This window comes from Schistocerca gregaria, chromosome 1 (assembly GCF_023897955.1).
Source record: "Schistocerca gregaria isolate iqSchGreg1 chromosome 1, iqSchGreg1.2, whole genome shotgun sequence".
Lineage (NCBI taxonomy): Eukaryota > Metazoa > Arthropoda > Insecta > Orthoptera > Acrididae > Schistocerca > Schistocerca gregaria.
Window position 1 is genome coordinate 1,033,437,135 of NC_064920.1, and position 13,818 is coordinate 1,033,450,952.

The 13,818-nt window shown below is 37.4% G+C and overlaps 1 protein-coding gene across 6 annotated transcripts in view; it reads right to left on the reverse strand.

Annotated features, from left to right (window-relative positions):
* Nucleotides 1–805: 805 nt before the first annotated feature.
* The window catches only part of LOC126279309 (calcium release-activated calcium channel protein 1-like), a 492,320-nt gene continuing 479,307 nt past the window's right edge, over nt 806–13,818 (reverse strand). For all 6 annotated transcript variants that reach the window (XM_049979672.1, XM_049979665.1, XM_049979667.1 and 3 more), the window contains 2 exons: nt 1,944–2,075; nt 806–1,580 (listed from right to left, as the gene is read on the reverse strand). In XM_049979672.1, coding sequence (XP_049835629.1) covers nt 1,056–1,580; nt 1,944–2,075 — 657 coding nt within the window. In that variant the 3' untranslated portion in view covers nt 806–1,055. The remainder of the gene's footprint in view (nt 1,581–1,943; nt 2,076–13,818) is intronic.

A 13,818-nucleotide genomic window follows, 5' to 3' on the forward strand; every position in this document is an offset into this window, starting at 1 on the left:
AGTTAGTCACCTGTTATAGCATTCAGGAATAGTTAGTCTGGTGTTGGAAGGAGCAGTAGAGATGGAAAAACAGAAGACGCAGACAACAGTTTATAGATGATGATGTGTGAAGTAGTTATGTAGAAATTACAAGATTGGCATAAGTCACAAATAGCTTATAGATAGCATCAAACTAGTCAAAAGACTGGTGACTTAAAAAAGAGAGACCAGTTGCATTCATTTGATAACTGGATGATAATCTAGATTCTAATTATTCACCCATATGTTCATAATTACCATTAATCATTTAGTGCAACAGTTGTAGCATAAATTCTGCTAGAGCTATCTTTGTATTGTAATTTCTGGTCAGGTTCTCTTCATCTTTTACTACCTTTTTTTAAAAAAGAATTTCCAGTTATACAACACTTTTAACAGTGAAAAATTTTAATGAAAATGCTTCTCAATTTCATTATATTTCTCACATACGTCTGCAGTAAGTTCAGTAAAACAGCGACACTGTAATTTTAAGAGCTTTTAGATGCTATTACAAAAGGTATTCGACTCAACTACATATACTTACTTGTTTATTTTTCATTATTGTAAGAGTTACAAGTATTAACCATGAAACAAAATTATTTGCCATCTGCGTACCATCATTTGCCAAAAAACTAGTTTCACAATTTGGAACTGTTTTTGAAATAATTATGTAGCTCACTGTCTCTGTTGCAAGATACAATTTTATCTGTGGAATAAAAGAATACCTGGGAATAACTAAATGTGTAAGGGAATTAAATTTGAAAGTTCTAAACAATTAACTACATAAAAGTGTTTGAAATGAAATTTTATTACAACTGCCATTACATTTCTTTATTTTCACAGTTACATGGGAGTTTTTTTACATTTCAGTGCTGTCACTATAATAAAATAAAGCACCATATTAGTTGTGTCATGTAATTTACAATATATAACTTATAAGACATTTTACCTGATTTTATGACAGGTACTATTTTTTAGCAATATTTGCATCATTTTCCATTTTGAATATGATGGGCATTTGCTCTAGGCTACACATATTATTATATAATCTGTATCCCTCCGTATATTCCTGTTTTGTCACTTCTTCCCTCAGGGTCACTAGCTTCTATTTGCTCTTTCAGTAGCTCTAATTCTCTGATGCCAGATACTGTTACCTCATATTTGTGCATAACAAGTGTATGGTAAAAATGAACTGCAAACGCAACAAAAATAATCATTACTGGTATCATAATAATTGAAGTTGTCCAAGCTGCTGCTTTAGATAACAGATAAAATTTTACCCAACAAATAATAGCCACTTCACATAGGAAGAGAAGCAAACCTAAGAGAGTAGAAAAAAACCATGCTATTTCAATGTACCAATGAAGGCGTTCATGTGGAGATTCTTGAACTATAGTTGTGGACTTGCTGTCACTGCTACAGATGGTTTCAATATGAGGAAGAATGCATGTGCTAATCATAAGGGCCAACAAATGAACAGATACAAGGAGTGTTGTGCACACAGTAAAAACAATCAGCAAATTTTTAGGTGTGTCTTCATCCAGCTGAAGTTCAACCATTGCCACCTGAAAAATAAAAGAGTCAGCTATAAAATTGTAACACATCTCACATTGTTTGTTTTTTATTTTAGTGAAAGATTCAAGCAGATGCAAAATAACTGAAAAGGCTGACAATTTTAAACAGAAAATTATTTAACTGTAACAATGGTTTTCCCTTTGCATTACCATATGTTTATATTTGCATCAGATATGCAATGAATTTAGGTAACTTGTGCTAATGTGCCTCCACTGCAGGGTTTCCCAATACTTTTTTGACATTGAATTTTAGAAGTACTAATACGGTAAAATTTTGAGAAACTATATATATCTCAAGAAAATACACGATACTGTGGCAATAAGCCTAACCACAAAGAAAAATTGTTGTCTCACCATTGCAAACCCTGACAAAAGAGCTGAAGTTTTGCTTGATGCTTTGAGTTTAGCTCTGCTCAGCTGTATTTTTCTCCATGTCAAAAAATTAGCAGTATGCAGACATTCATCATTCGTTGACGACATTTTTTCCTGCAACATTAAATAAAGAATTAAGAGTGGATTTCAGCTAGAGTTACAGCTTCAGATGAAACAGAAATTACATTTACAACTGGTCAGTAAGTAGCTTGTTCTTTTCCTTCTGCAAAAAGAATAAAAAAATTATTTGAAGAACTTTATTTACATAGGGTGAAATTCTGATTGCTAATGAAATAATATTAAACAAGAGAATGGTTAAAACTGTATATGAAACCTTCTCTGTATTATTTTGTAATGTATAGACTTTAACCAGAAGGCAGTGCAAAAAGAAAATTTATAATTCTTATTTAATATCATAGGCCACAAACATACGAGGGTTAGTCAAAAAGTAATGCCTCCTATTTTTTTTTTCTACGTTTAATTGTCAGGAAATTTAAATGCAATTACATAGGTTGGAAACCACAACATTGAGGATCATTTTGTCATTTTTCAATGTAATCTCCGCCCATCTCTACAGTTTTGGTCCATCTTTGAACAAGGGCATGTATCCCAGCACGGTAAAAATCACAGCTCTGCTTCCTAAGCCATTGACGCACGAATGTTTTGACGGCCTCCTCATCTTCAAAATGAATCCCACGATGAGCTTCTTTTAGTGGCCCGAACAGATGGAAGTCTGATGGTGCCAGGTCAGGGCTGTATGGGGGATGAGGCAAAACTTCCCATCCAATTTTTACAATCTCGTCAGAGGTGTGACGACTGGTGTGTGGTCTTGCATTGTCATGCAAAAGAAGAACATCTGCCATTGATTTTGTTGGGCGAACTCGCTGAAGACGTGCTTTAAGTTTTTTGAGGGTTGTGACGTATTGAACAGAATTTATTGTGCATCCCTGCTCCAAAAAATCAACCAGAATCACACCCTCTGTATCCCAGAAAACTGTTGCCATAACTTTCCCTGCCGATCGCACAGTTTTGAATTTTTTCTTCCTCGGCGAGCTTGTGTGACGCCACTCCATTGACTGCCTCTTTGATTCGGGTTCAAAAAAATGCACCCATGTTTCGTCCCCGGTCACAATTTTTTTCAGAAACTCATCTCCCTCCAAACGGAAGCGCTGCAAGTGTTGGGAGGCTATTGTTTTCCTTGCCTCTTTATTCTGATCGGTTAACATTCTTGGAACCCACCGTGCACAAACTTTTGAGTACCCCAATTGTTTAATAATCGTGATCACACTGCCTTTACTAAGAGAAATAATGCGACACACTTCATCTGCAGTCACCCGACGGTCACCACGAATGATGTCATCAACTTGCTGAATGTTGTGTGGAGTCACTGCACTCACCGGCCTGCCGCTCCGCTTTTCGTCAGTCAACGGTGTTTGCCCTTCAGCTTCCTTACAACGACGAACCCATCGTCTAACAGTGCTGACATCCACTGTCACAACACCATACACCTTCTTCAGTCTTTCATGAATGCGTATGGGCGTTTCACCTTCTGCATTCAAGAATTCAATCACACAACGCTGTCTCAAACGAACATCGATGTCGGCCATCTTACACACTTCTGCTGTGCTGCCACCTGTTGACACAGAAAGTTACTACTGCAGTGGATTGCAGAAGAAGGTTTGAGGAATGGCGCCAAATTCAAATTTTTAACTTAACTAAATTTTTTAAGTAGAAAAAAAAATGGGAGGCATTACTTTTTGACCGACCCTCGTACTTTGTTTCAGGCAATATCTTTCCACAGGGCCAGCTGTGTCGGTGATCCCATTTGCACACACAAAAAGTGACTAATTATGTTTGTCAGGTGCTGTCAGCCATGGAACAAGAAGGAGCCCTAATACTGGTACAATAGAAAGTGTCCTCTACCATGATCATCACAGTGGTTTGCTGTCGACCATGGAACAAGAAGTAGCCCCAGTAACTGGTGCAGTTGCAAGTACACCATTGCATGTCGCAGTGTTTTGCCTAAGTATAGATGTAGATGAGTGCTCACTGCCTGAACTCTAACCAGACTATAAGTTGTAATTGGTGTTACACTACTATTAATATGTGAATTTGACTCCCTGTACATACTATACAGTCTTATGAACATCCTTTTCCAGATGAAAACACTGAATTTTGTAGCAGATGTATCCCCTTGAAGCGTTAGATTCATTTAGATCAGATAGACACCAAAATCTTAATCAAATGAGAGGTAGAGCCTGTCAGGCTTAGTTTAAGTCTTGCATATGAACCAGGTAGGTACGTCAGTCAGTTGTGATCCCATACCTTTTCCCGGCATCTTATATGATTATGAATTTCACGGGTGTGCTGCCGGATATGATTGTCTTCAAGACACAATATTTTGGCAATCCATCTGGCCACCATCTTCAGTTGCAATCGTTGAGACATAATCACACTCTAACTGAATGAACATCAGAAATGACGGCTCCTTTATACCCCGGGTTCAGGCCACTGCGCCTGTGCGAGAAGCAGAAGAGCTGCCCCCTGTGAAGTGAAAAATTGCAGCGCTGCCAGCGGTAGAAACTGGCGAAAGTGATAAATCGCAAATTAAAATGTAGCAGGTTGAAAACCAGACCATTGTCATTTTATATCAGATAATAGGGTTCCATATCTTGCTTAAAGGAAAACCTCTATCTCTATTAATAATGTCATTGGATAATCATATTTTGATGTATACCTTGAGCACACACTCCCAGTAATGAGTAATGAGAAGCCGGAGCAACAATTTGCATCTCTTTAAATGACCTATTATGCTCTTTGTTGAGATAATGTTTGACCATGGAAGATTTTTCAGGCTGGAGAAAATGTGTATGTGACGCTGATCTTCCACACATTGGTCATGAACTGTGCGAATAGCCTGTCTGGTATTGGCCTTTCCACAATTACAGGGAATTTTATAAACTCCAGGCTTTCTCAGTCTTAAATCATCTTTGACAGATCCAAAAAGGGCTATAGTATTGGGAAAAAAAACCTTTTAATATCATAATTCCTGAGAATTCTAGAAATTCTTCCAACAAAGGGTAGAAAAGCGACTGATTTACTGGTATCCGAAGCTGTTTCACGTGATGGTCCAAACTGAAAAGCACGATAAATTTGGTAATCAGTATATCCATTGAGATGTGTCAAATTTTCTGAATCAGAATGGCATAAGCTCTCTTGACCAATGTATGTAGAACTCCCATGTGCTGATGTGGTGGGTGACAGCTCATAGAATGAAGACAGTGGCCCGTATGTGTGGGTTTATAATACACGCCATGTCCCAAGGTACCATTTTTTTGTGCACTAAAATATCCAAAAAAGGTAATTTGCCATCTTTTCAATTTCCATCAAAAATTTGATGCATGGATGAAGACAGTTAAAATGATCTAAAAACTGATTAACAGCTTCCATTCCATGTGGTCAAACAATGAAAATTTTAACTGTCTTCATCCACGCATCAAATTTTCAATGAAATTGAAAAACATGGCAAATTACCTTTTTTGGATATTTTACACAAAAAAGAAAATGGTACCTTGGCACATGGCGTTTATTATAAACCCACACATACAGACCACTATCTTCATTCTATGAACTGTCATCCACCACATCAGGGCATGGGAGTTCTATGTACATTGGTCAAGAGAGGTTATGCCATTTCTGATTCAGAAAATTTGACACAGCTCAATGGATATACCGATCATCACATTAATCATGCTTTTCAATTTAGATCATCACGTGGACCAGTGCTGGTCACTAGTAAATAAGTTGCTTTACTACCCTTTGTTGGAAGTATTTCTTCGAAAATTTCTAGAATTCTCAGTCATTGTGAAAGGCCTATATTGGACAGACTATTCGCACTGTTCATGTCTGATGTGTGTAACATCAGCATCACGTACATTTGCTCCAGCCTGAAAAATTTTCCATCGCTCAACATTGTATCAATGAAGGGCATAACATGTCATTTAAAGAGACACAAATTGTTCCTCTGGCCTCTCATTACTGGGATTGTGTGCTCAAGGAATTCATCGAAATATGATTATCTGATGACATTATTAAGAGGGATAGAGGTTTTCCTTTAAGCATGATATGGAACCCTATTTTATCTGATAGAAAACAACAATCGTCTGGTTGTTGACCCGCTACATTTTAATTTGTGATTTATCACTTTCGTCAGTTTCTACCACCGGCGGTGCTGCAATTCTTCATTTCACAGGGGACAGCTCTTCTTCTTCTCTCACAGGCGCAGTGGTCTGGACCCGAGGTATAAAGGAGCACACCTGAAGATGGCGGCCAGATGGATTGCCAAAATATTGTGTATTGAAGAGATCATGTCTGGCAGCATACCCATGAAGAGCATAATCAAGTTAGTCAGTCGTCTAAAATTTTTAAGTTGGTGACACAGCACACTAGCTGACTTCACAAATCTAGAATTTTTGGAGCAAATAGCTAAGAACTTTTTCACTTATTTATCAAATTTTACTTATACGCTTGAACTGATACACTGTCAGTTTTTGCTAAGTTTTAGGTTACTAATTGTGCAGTGGTGCTTGGCTTGGAGATTGGCAGTTTGAATCCTCTGGTGGTGAAAATATTTTCGCTACAAGTATTAGCCAGCAAGGGGAGGAGAGGAGGTTGTGTGAAATTCCTCATCACCAGACTTTCCATCAGTGTTCTGCATTAAATTCCAAATCTCACTGCAGTGTTTCACACAGTGAAGGGACATTATAACATTGATGCTGATCAGTCTGTCAGATGGTAACACTGAGCTTGATGACTCCTCACTGTTCAAGAGAATAGGGACAGGCTATGTGTCAGAACCAGGCTTTCCCCTCTCCCTTCTGTCATCATCATACAACACAAGTAGTCACTTACACTCAACAAGATACACTTAGGATGCAACTCTCACGCTTTGCAAGGAAAGTGGTCATTGTGTATGGAGAAAGAAAACCCTTTCATTTAGGTGTCTGAACCTCCAACTGAATACACAAAAAGAGTCATATCGCACAGTTGGTTGGGAGACCCTCAAGGTATGCGATGCTCACCATCTGAGCTCTGAAATCTTGAAGTTTTTGAACATATGGGCTGAGGACCTTTCTGTTGTATCTTGATTGTCACTATTTTCAGAGCAACATTGAGCAGAGATTTTAACAGCAGCTGTGCCAGAGCATTCACAGTCTTCTGCGGAAATCTTTTTTATACAAGGTGGAAACTCATCAAAGGATGAAGTTTAATTGTGCCCTCTATCACATGAGTAAAACAGTTTGTTTTACTGGAGAGAATGAATGAGAAGTGTGAATGAGAATTTGATTTTGAAAGTACATGTTTGGTGTTGGCGTTACAAGTAACTGCACATTCCAGGAGCTGCACAATACTGTGGGTGAGCTGTGTGGGAAGCAATGTCTTCAGAATAACACACATAATGTATTTTATTGTGCTTTAGACAGCAGATGCATATTAGTGTCTTACGTTTACTCATTGGCATTGCAGTTTTGACAGTTCGGTGTTCATTTGCGAATCGCTTGTTGTGTTAATTGATCATGCATAATGAAATATGTTGAATTCAGAAGTGTTCATTCATTGTTCTAATAACACAGAGTGAAATGGAGGATATCTACAAATCTGTAGTGCAGTTTTCTAGTTTTAATGTGAAGTTAAATACTTTATACATTGTTTTGTCTTGTAACGCCCAGTGTTTACATATTTTTGTGGATGAGTGCTACTCTGTTTCATTGCTGCAGCTATCATATGTGATCTCCACTACCCATGTCTCGCATAACTGATAAAATTATATTCCGTTTCATGATCTTTTTCTTCTTATCCGTAGACTGTATTCTTCAACGTGTCATCAGCACTCTTTAGTTGATCATGTGTTGCCTAATGGTACAATATGTAATGACAGGAAGTTGATCAAATGATGACATCAAGATTATTCGAGTCATCATTTAATCTGTCAGTTGTGGTAAATATTTAATATAGTGGTATCCTGATGAAGGCAGTGGGCTCACAATATCTATATGTACTTGGGAGGACCAGCCTGTTGCCTTTGGAAACTCTTCCATCAGCTTGTGTACATCTCTTATCACTTTACACAGTATGCATGTTCTTATAAACTGGTGACTATCTTTCATTGTGCTGGGCCCATGAACTGTTCTGTCAAAAGCTTAATGCTTATTTTTGTGTAGGGTGGGCTAGGTTATGAATACTATAAAAAACCACTTTGCATAACTTTTTTGGTACAAAAGATCTGGGGCTGGTTTTGAAAATATCGTACAAAATCATATGCTTAGTCCATAATAGCCACACGGGCTTAAGCTGTAGCCCAGTTGATTCCTGCAACTGTTTATCACTAGCTTGTGCTCTGCCAAATTGTATGTAATCAATTGTGCACAATATAGCTGCAATTCATAAGAAAAATTCAGGTGCTACATTCTTCACCCCTCTTATGTGCCTTATGTCCTTGGTGAACTGGCCAGTAAACTCAAGCTGGCATAATTCTTGTGTGGATCAGCTATAATTCTTGCTAAAGGCAAATGTGATAGGTTTATGGTCCATAAACATTGTGAAAAGCCTGGCCTCCACATAAAGATGAATGTGTTGCACTGCTTTGTAAATAGCTAATAGTTCCCATTCGTATACACTCCACTTGGTTTGAGACTCTGTCAGTTCATGAGAGAGAAAACCCAAGGGCTGCGAAAGCCTCCTGTGATGGAGAATTATGCTGATTGCCTGGCTATCATCTACCACTGTCACTTACGAAGTGTCCTGAACAGGGTGGGCCAAAAAAACTGCATTCCCAGGAGTCATCTTAATTTTTGAAACTGCTTTGGGTGTGGTATGTCCCTGATGATGTCCTGAGTGTCCTGAGATATGTCAATTGCTTCTGTTGCAGAGCACACTTTGCTTTGTTGACTATTACACTATAGTTGCATATTCTGTTAAACATTGCTCTGAGGTGTTCCTCATGTATTGTTGTCATCTTGGAAAATACCAGAATATCAATGAAATAAACAAAGCAGAAATTGAGTCCTCTTAAGACTTCGTCTATGAAACGCTGCCGTCTCTGTGCAGCATTTTTGAAACTTAAATAGCATACGCAAATATTCAAAAAGACCAAATGGGGTTATCACTGTGGTCTTGGGTATGTCTTTTCCCTCTACCATTATTTGACTGCAAGCCCTCTTAAAATCAATCTTGCCGAAGGTCGTAGCTCCCACTTGTATAATTATGAAATCCTTAATATTCAGTACCAGGTAAAGGTCTGGAAGGGTGAGTGCATGTAATATGCAGTAATATCTGCAGGACCTCCAGGTGCATTCTTTCTTCTTGACCAGATGCAGTGGTGAAGACCGTGGGCTGTCTGATCTGTGTGTAACCCCTGTTTGCAGCATTTCTTCTTGGTCACCGAAAGACTGGCTGAGCAGGTAAGTTTAATATGATAAACTGTTATCATGTAAAACATATTTGTATGGTATAGTGAAACCAGGAGCCCCACATGCCAAAATTTAAAAAAGGACTGCATCTGCAGAGGTAAAATATGTGCACAATTAAGACTTTGTTGTACTTCTGGAAGGGCAAATGACATCTACAAAATGAAACCATGACTGCTATACACAATCTTCAATAGTGTCTGAGGAACTTCACTCATACAATATGTAGTAATTATCAATGCTCTGCATCACTATGATCTTGTAAGATGGTCATGTGTTAATACGGAAATAAAAAGTGCCAACAACCAGTTTGTAAAAATTTGCAGACATTTTAAAAATGTGAAATGTGTTGATATAAGCAATATTGGATGTAGATTCCACACACAACATGGACTTCATCTGAATGCCTTGGGGAAAGAATATCTGGCAAACCTGATAACCAAGGAAATAAAAAACCAAAATAAAATCAAAACCAAAATGATCATTGCATTGCCATTGCCAGACTCCATAACAAAAGCATTTCAAAAAGAGGTAAAAGCATTAGAACCGTCATCAGCACCAGCAAAGCACGTAAAAAAGGATAAAGTGTTAACAGAAAGAACAGTAGACAGTGATTTGAACGACAAGAGAACTACAGTTCATCACCCAAATATTTTTTTAGACAAAAACAAGAAAAACGGGAAGACTCCAAGTCTACAAGGAAGCACAGCAGTAGTAGCAGAACCAACATTTGAAGTATCAGAAACAACATCACCATCATCAACAACAACAACAGAAATGGCAGTATTAATTACATTAGTAGCAGCACCAATAGCAGAAACAAGCAACTCACCACAGCCCAATGTACATGTACAACCTAAGAAGTGCAGGAAACCTGTCTTTCTCAGGGATTTTTGGTATCTCACCAGGACACAGGAACAAATATGACAGCACAAAACATAAATAAAACTGTAACCAGTTTTCATCCTAGTCACTTGCAGATTTTAAGCCTAAATATTCAGTGCCTTATAAATAAATCACTAGAACTTGAGGTAGCAACAAATGGTGCAAACATTGACTGCATGTGCATAATGGAGCATTGGTGCAGAAGTTTTTAGCCAAATACCGTTAACATTCATCCATATAAGCTGGCAAGTCAGTATTGTAGAAAAAATGCCAAAAATGGAGGTCCTTACTACATCAAGTATCAGGTACAAAAGTAGGTGTCAAGCTGTATTGTATTGTATATTTATTGATCCTGTGTATCATACACTGTGCAGGGGTACATAATGATATAGGACAAGTCAAATAATTTGCAATAAAGTTTAACAGAAAAACTGTTGTACGGTTTTCAGTATATATCAATATAACATTTCACAAATACACAAATAAATTTTACACGCACACATTTCATACTTTTGGCCTTGATTATACAGATACACACTGTAATGTAACGGACTACTGAAGAGTGCAATACCACCCTTATAGCCCAACTGCCCTTGCAGGGTCAGTGCTCCAATTTCATTTCTATGATTTTTTTATTTAATATTATTGTATGTAGTATTTAATTTTGCCCAAATCTTTTTTATTATATTATTCTATAATGTGAACTTTATTTGTTTATTTCTGGAGAATATGTTGGCACCAGTGTGAGCCAAAGACATTCGTGTATGAAAGGTAGAGAGTCGGACATTGTTAAAGTGACTGTTGGAGTGAGTTAGTTGGACTGCTGTGGGGAGAGCGTGGTTTTGTGAGGTGGACTGTTGATGGGAGTAGGGAAGGAAGTCTGTCGTCTTATATAGAGAGTATCTATAAATAGTATGTGATATGAAGATGGAAATTATTGTGAAAAAGTTAAATTAATAAAAATGAAGAACCAATAGTAAAACAAAAAGCGAGTACCAGTTTTCATTAGCACACAAAGACCCGGACCTAATATTAACAATGTTAGATGGATGGAACGCACCATGGCGAGAATCAAGACAATGAGACCAAATTCAGCATCTAAAGGTAACGTATTTTAATTAGTTTTAGTATTCTGTGATGCATCATGATTTTGTCTAAATATTAAGCTTAACATCGTCTGTTGTAGATACAGACCACCTAAACTGCCGGGGTGTCGTCAGTTGATCATCATAATCTCAGGATTTGAAGTAGCATTTAAATGAATTGAAAGTTTGTCGCTTGATATTTGATTTTCACCCCGGACGAAAGAGGGTACATTACAATTGGGGCCTCTTGTCCGGGATCCATTGCATTATTGGACTGATACTCGTTTTATGTTAACAGGTATGGACTAATAATGTATTAGATACAAGAGGAGAACGATCTAAATGAAAGGAAATATAATCTACTGACAAATGGAAGTAACAATCCAACAAGAATAAGAAAAGTAAATAATAACGGACGTGGGACCACGCGGAAAAACGAGATAAGTACACCTATTAAGTTATTTGTATTGTTGACATTTTGGGCGTTTTATCGGAGCAAGAGTTCCTGAATTCGATTAAAAATGACCGTGACAGACGAGTTGGAACAAAATCAGCAGGGGGATAAAAAGTCTATCGAAAGTGTTCAAGCAAGTGCTAGTACAGAAATGGCACGTTAAAAATAGGAAGGAAAGGTTGAAGAATTAGATATGTCCGCTACGTTGTAATTATTGTTAACACAGAATGCTGAACAATTCGATACTTTGAACAAACGGTTTAGTTGTTTGAATTAGCAATGTTCTGAACAATTTAGTTTCTTGATTAAGGTAATTACAGAAAACGCGAAAAGTATGGGAAAGAAAGTGTCTGATTTAGAAGAGAAGCTTTTAAAAGAAAATAGCCAATTGGCTAAGGAATTCTTTAATGAATGTTCAGCTATCAGATCGGAAATGAAAGAGACGAAAACCAGTTTGGAGGAGCGAACATACGAAATTGAAGATAGGGTAGACAATGTGGAAGATAAACTCAATAAAGTCGAATTAACAATCAAACGGGAAGTGGAAGAAACCACGGAGTATTTTGAATCATTTTCGAGTGAGAGAAAAATTAAAGATAGGGAAATGATTACCAGAATTGACTTACATACGAAAAATGTCGATGACAAATTGTCATTGTTCGAAAACAAGGTAACAGAAAAAGTGAAAATTATTGAACATAATGTAGATTCTTGTAACAATGTAATTAAAGACAATGAGCATGAGGTAGTTCGACTACAGAAACAATTAAATGAAATTCGGGATAATTTAGCTATGAAATCGGTAGCGACTTCATTTAACGGATTTTCCAGGTACAAACATGCGTAATTTTCCGGGAGACGGAAAATTACACTTAGTTGATTTCATTATGAACTGTCGTGACAATTTTTCGTTCGAAATGAGTGACACTGTAAAGACCAAATTTGTTAAAAAATTCTTACATGGAGAAGCATTGTCGTGGGCTAATCTAACCGCCAGTTCTGATTTAACCTATAGTCAATTCGAAAAAAGTTTTTTGAACAAATTTTTCTCAGCGTCTGTTCAGGCCAAACTCAAAAGCGATTTTCTTAATGGGGCTAATTATAAAGAATGTGATGGTACAATGAGGGAATTTTGCGAGAAACAGCTAAGAAAGTTGGCGCATTTAGACAGACCTTTTGATGAACTAACGCAAATAGACGCTCTAAAAAGGAGGTTACCAAATAAGAGTTCAGTGGGCTTGGTATATGGGCCAGATGATTCAGTTGAACAATTTTTGAATTATGTGGAGAAATTGGATCGTGCATTAGAAAGAAGCAAAAGATTTAATGGGCATCATTATGAACAAAATCATGGAGGGTGGAACCAAAATTCTAATAATGGGAATAATGGTAGGCGAAATAATCATAATGGGAATAATCATCAGGATCGGCAAGGTAATTTTCAGGGAGGTTTCAATAGAGGAGAGAATAGCAACTGGCGTCAACATGAGAATAAGGGAGGTAATTATTATGGTGGGAACAGAAATAGACAATGGGAAAATCCAGATAGAAGACGAGATGGGAATGGGCAAGGCCGGTTAAACTAAGAGTCGTCCCAATGAGGGCCTGTCAGTTTGGGACGAACAGATATAATGCTAGAAATCAGGCTAAGTGGAATCAGAAAAGGTATGGGCAAAATGATTACAGAAGAAGACATAGTAATAACATGACAAGAGCACTGGAAATTGATAAGAGTCCATTTGATAAACAGTTTTGACAGGAAGTCAGTGAGAAGGCTATGAGCACAGATAATTCTAGATACATTAGTATTGAAGATTCAGAGGTTAGTGGGGAGAAAATGAATTTGTTTAGGCAGGAAGAAACTGATGTGAGGGGGGATGTAGGTGGGTGTTCCTATGTCAATAATAGTTATGATACCTTCGGAATACATGCATTAATGTATTCTGATGAAATTGCAGTAAATGGAG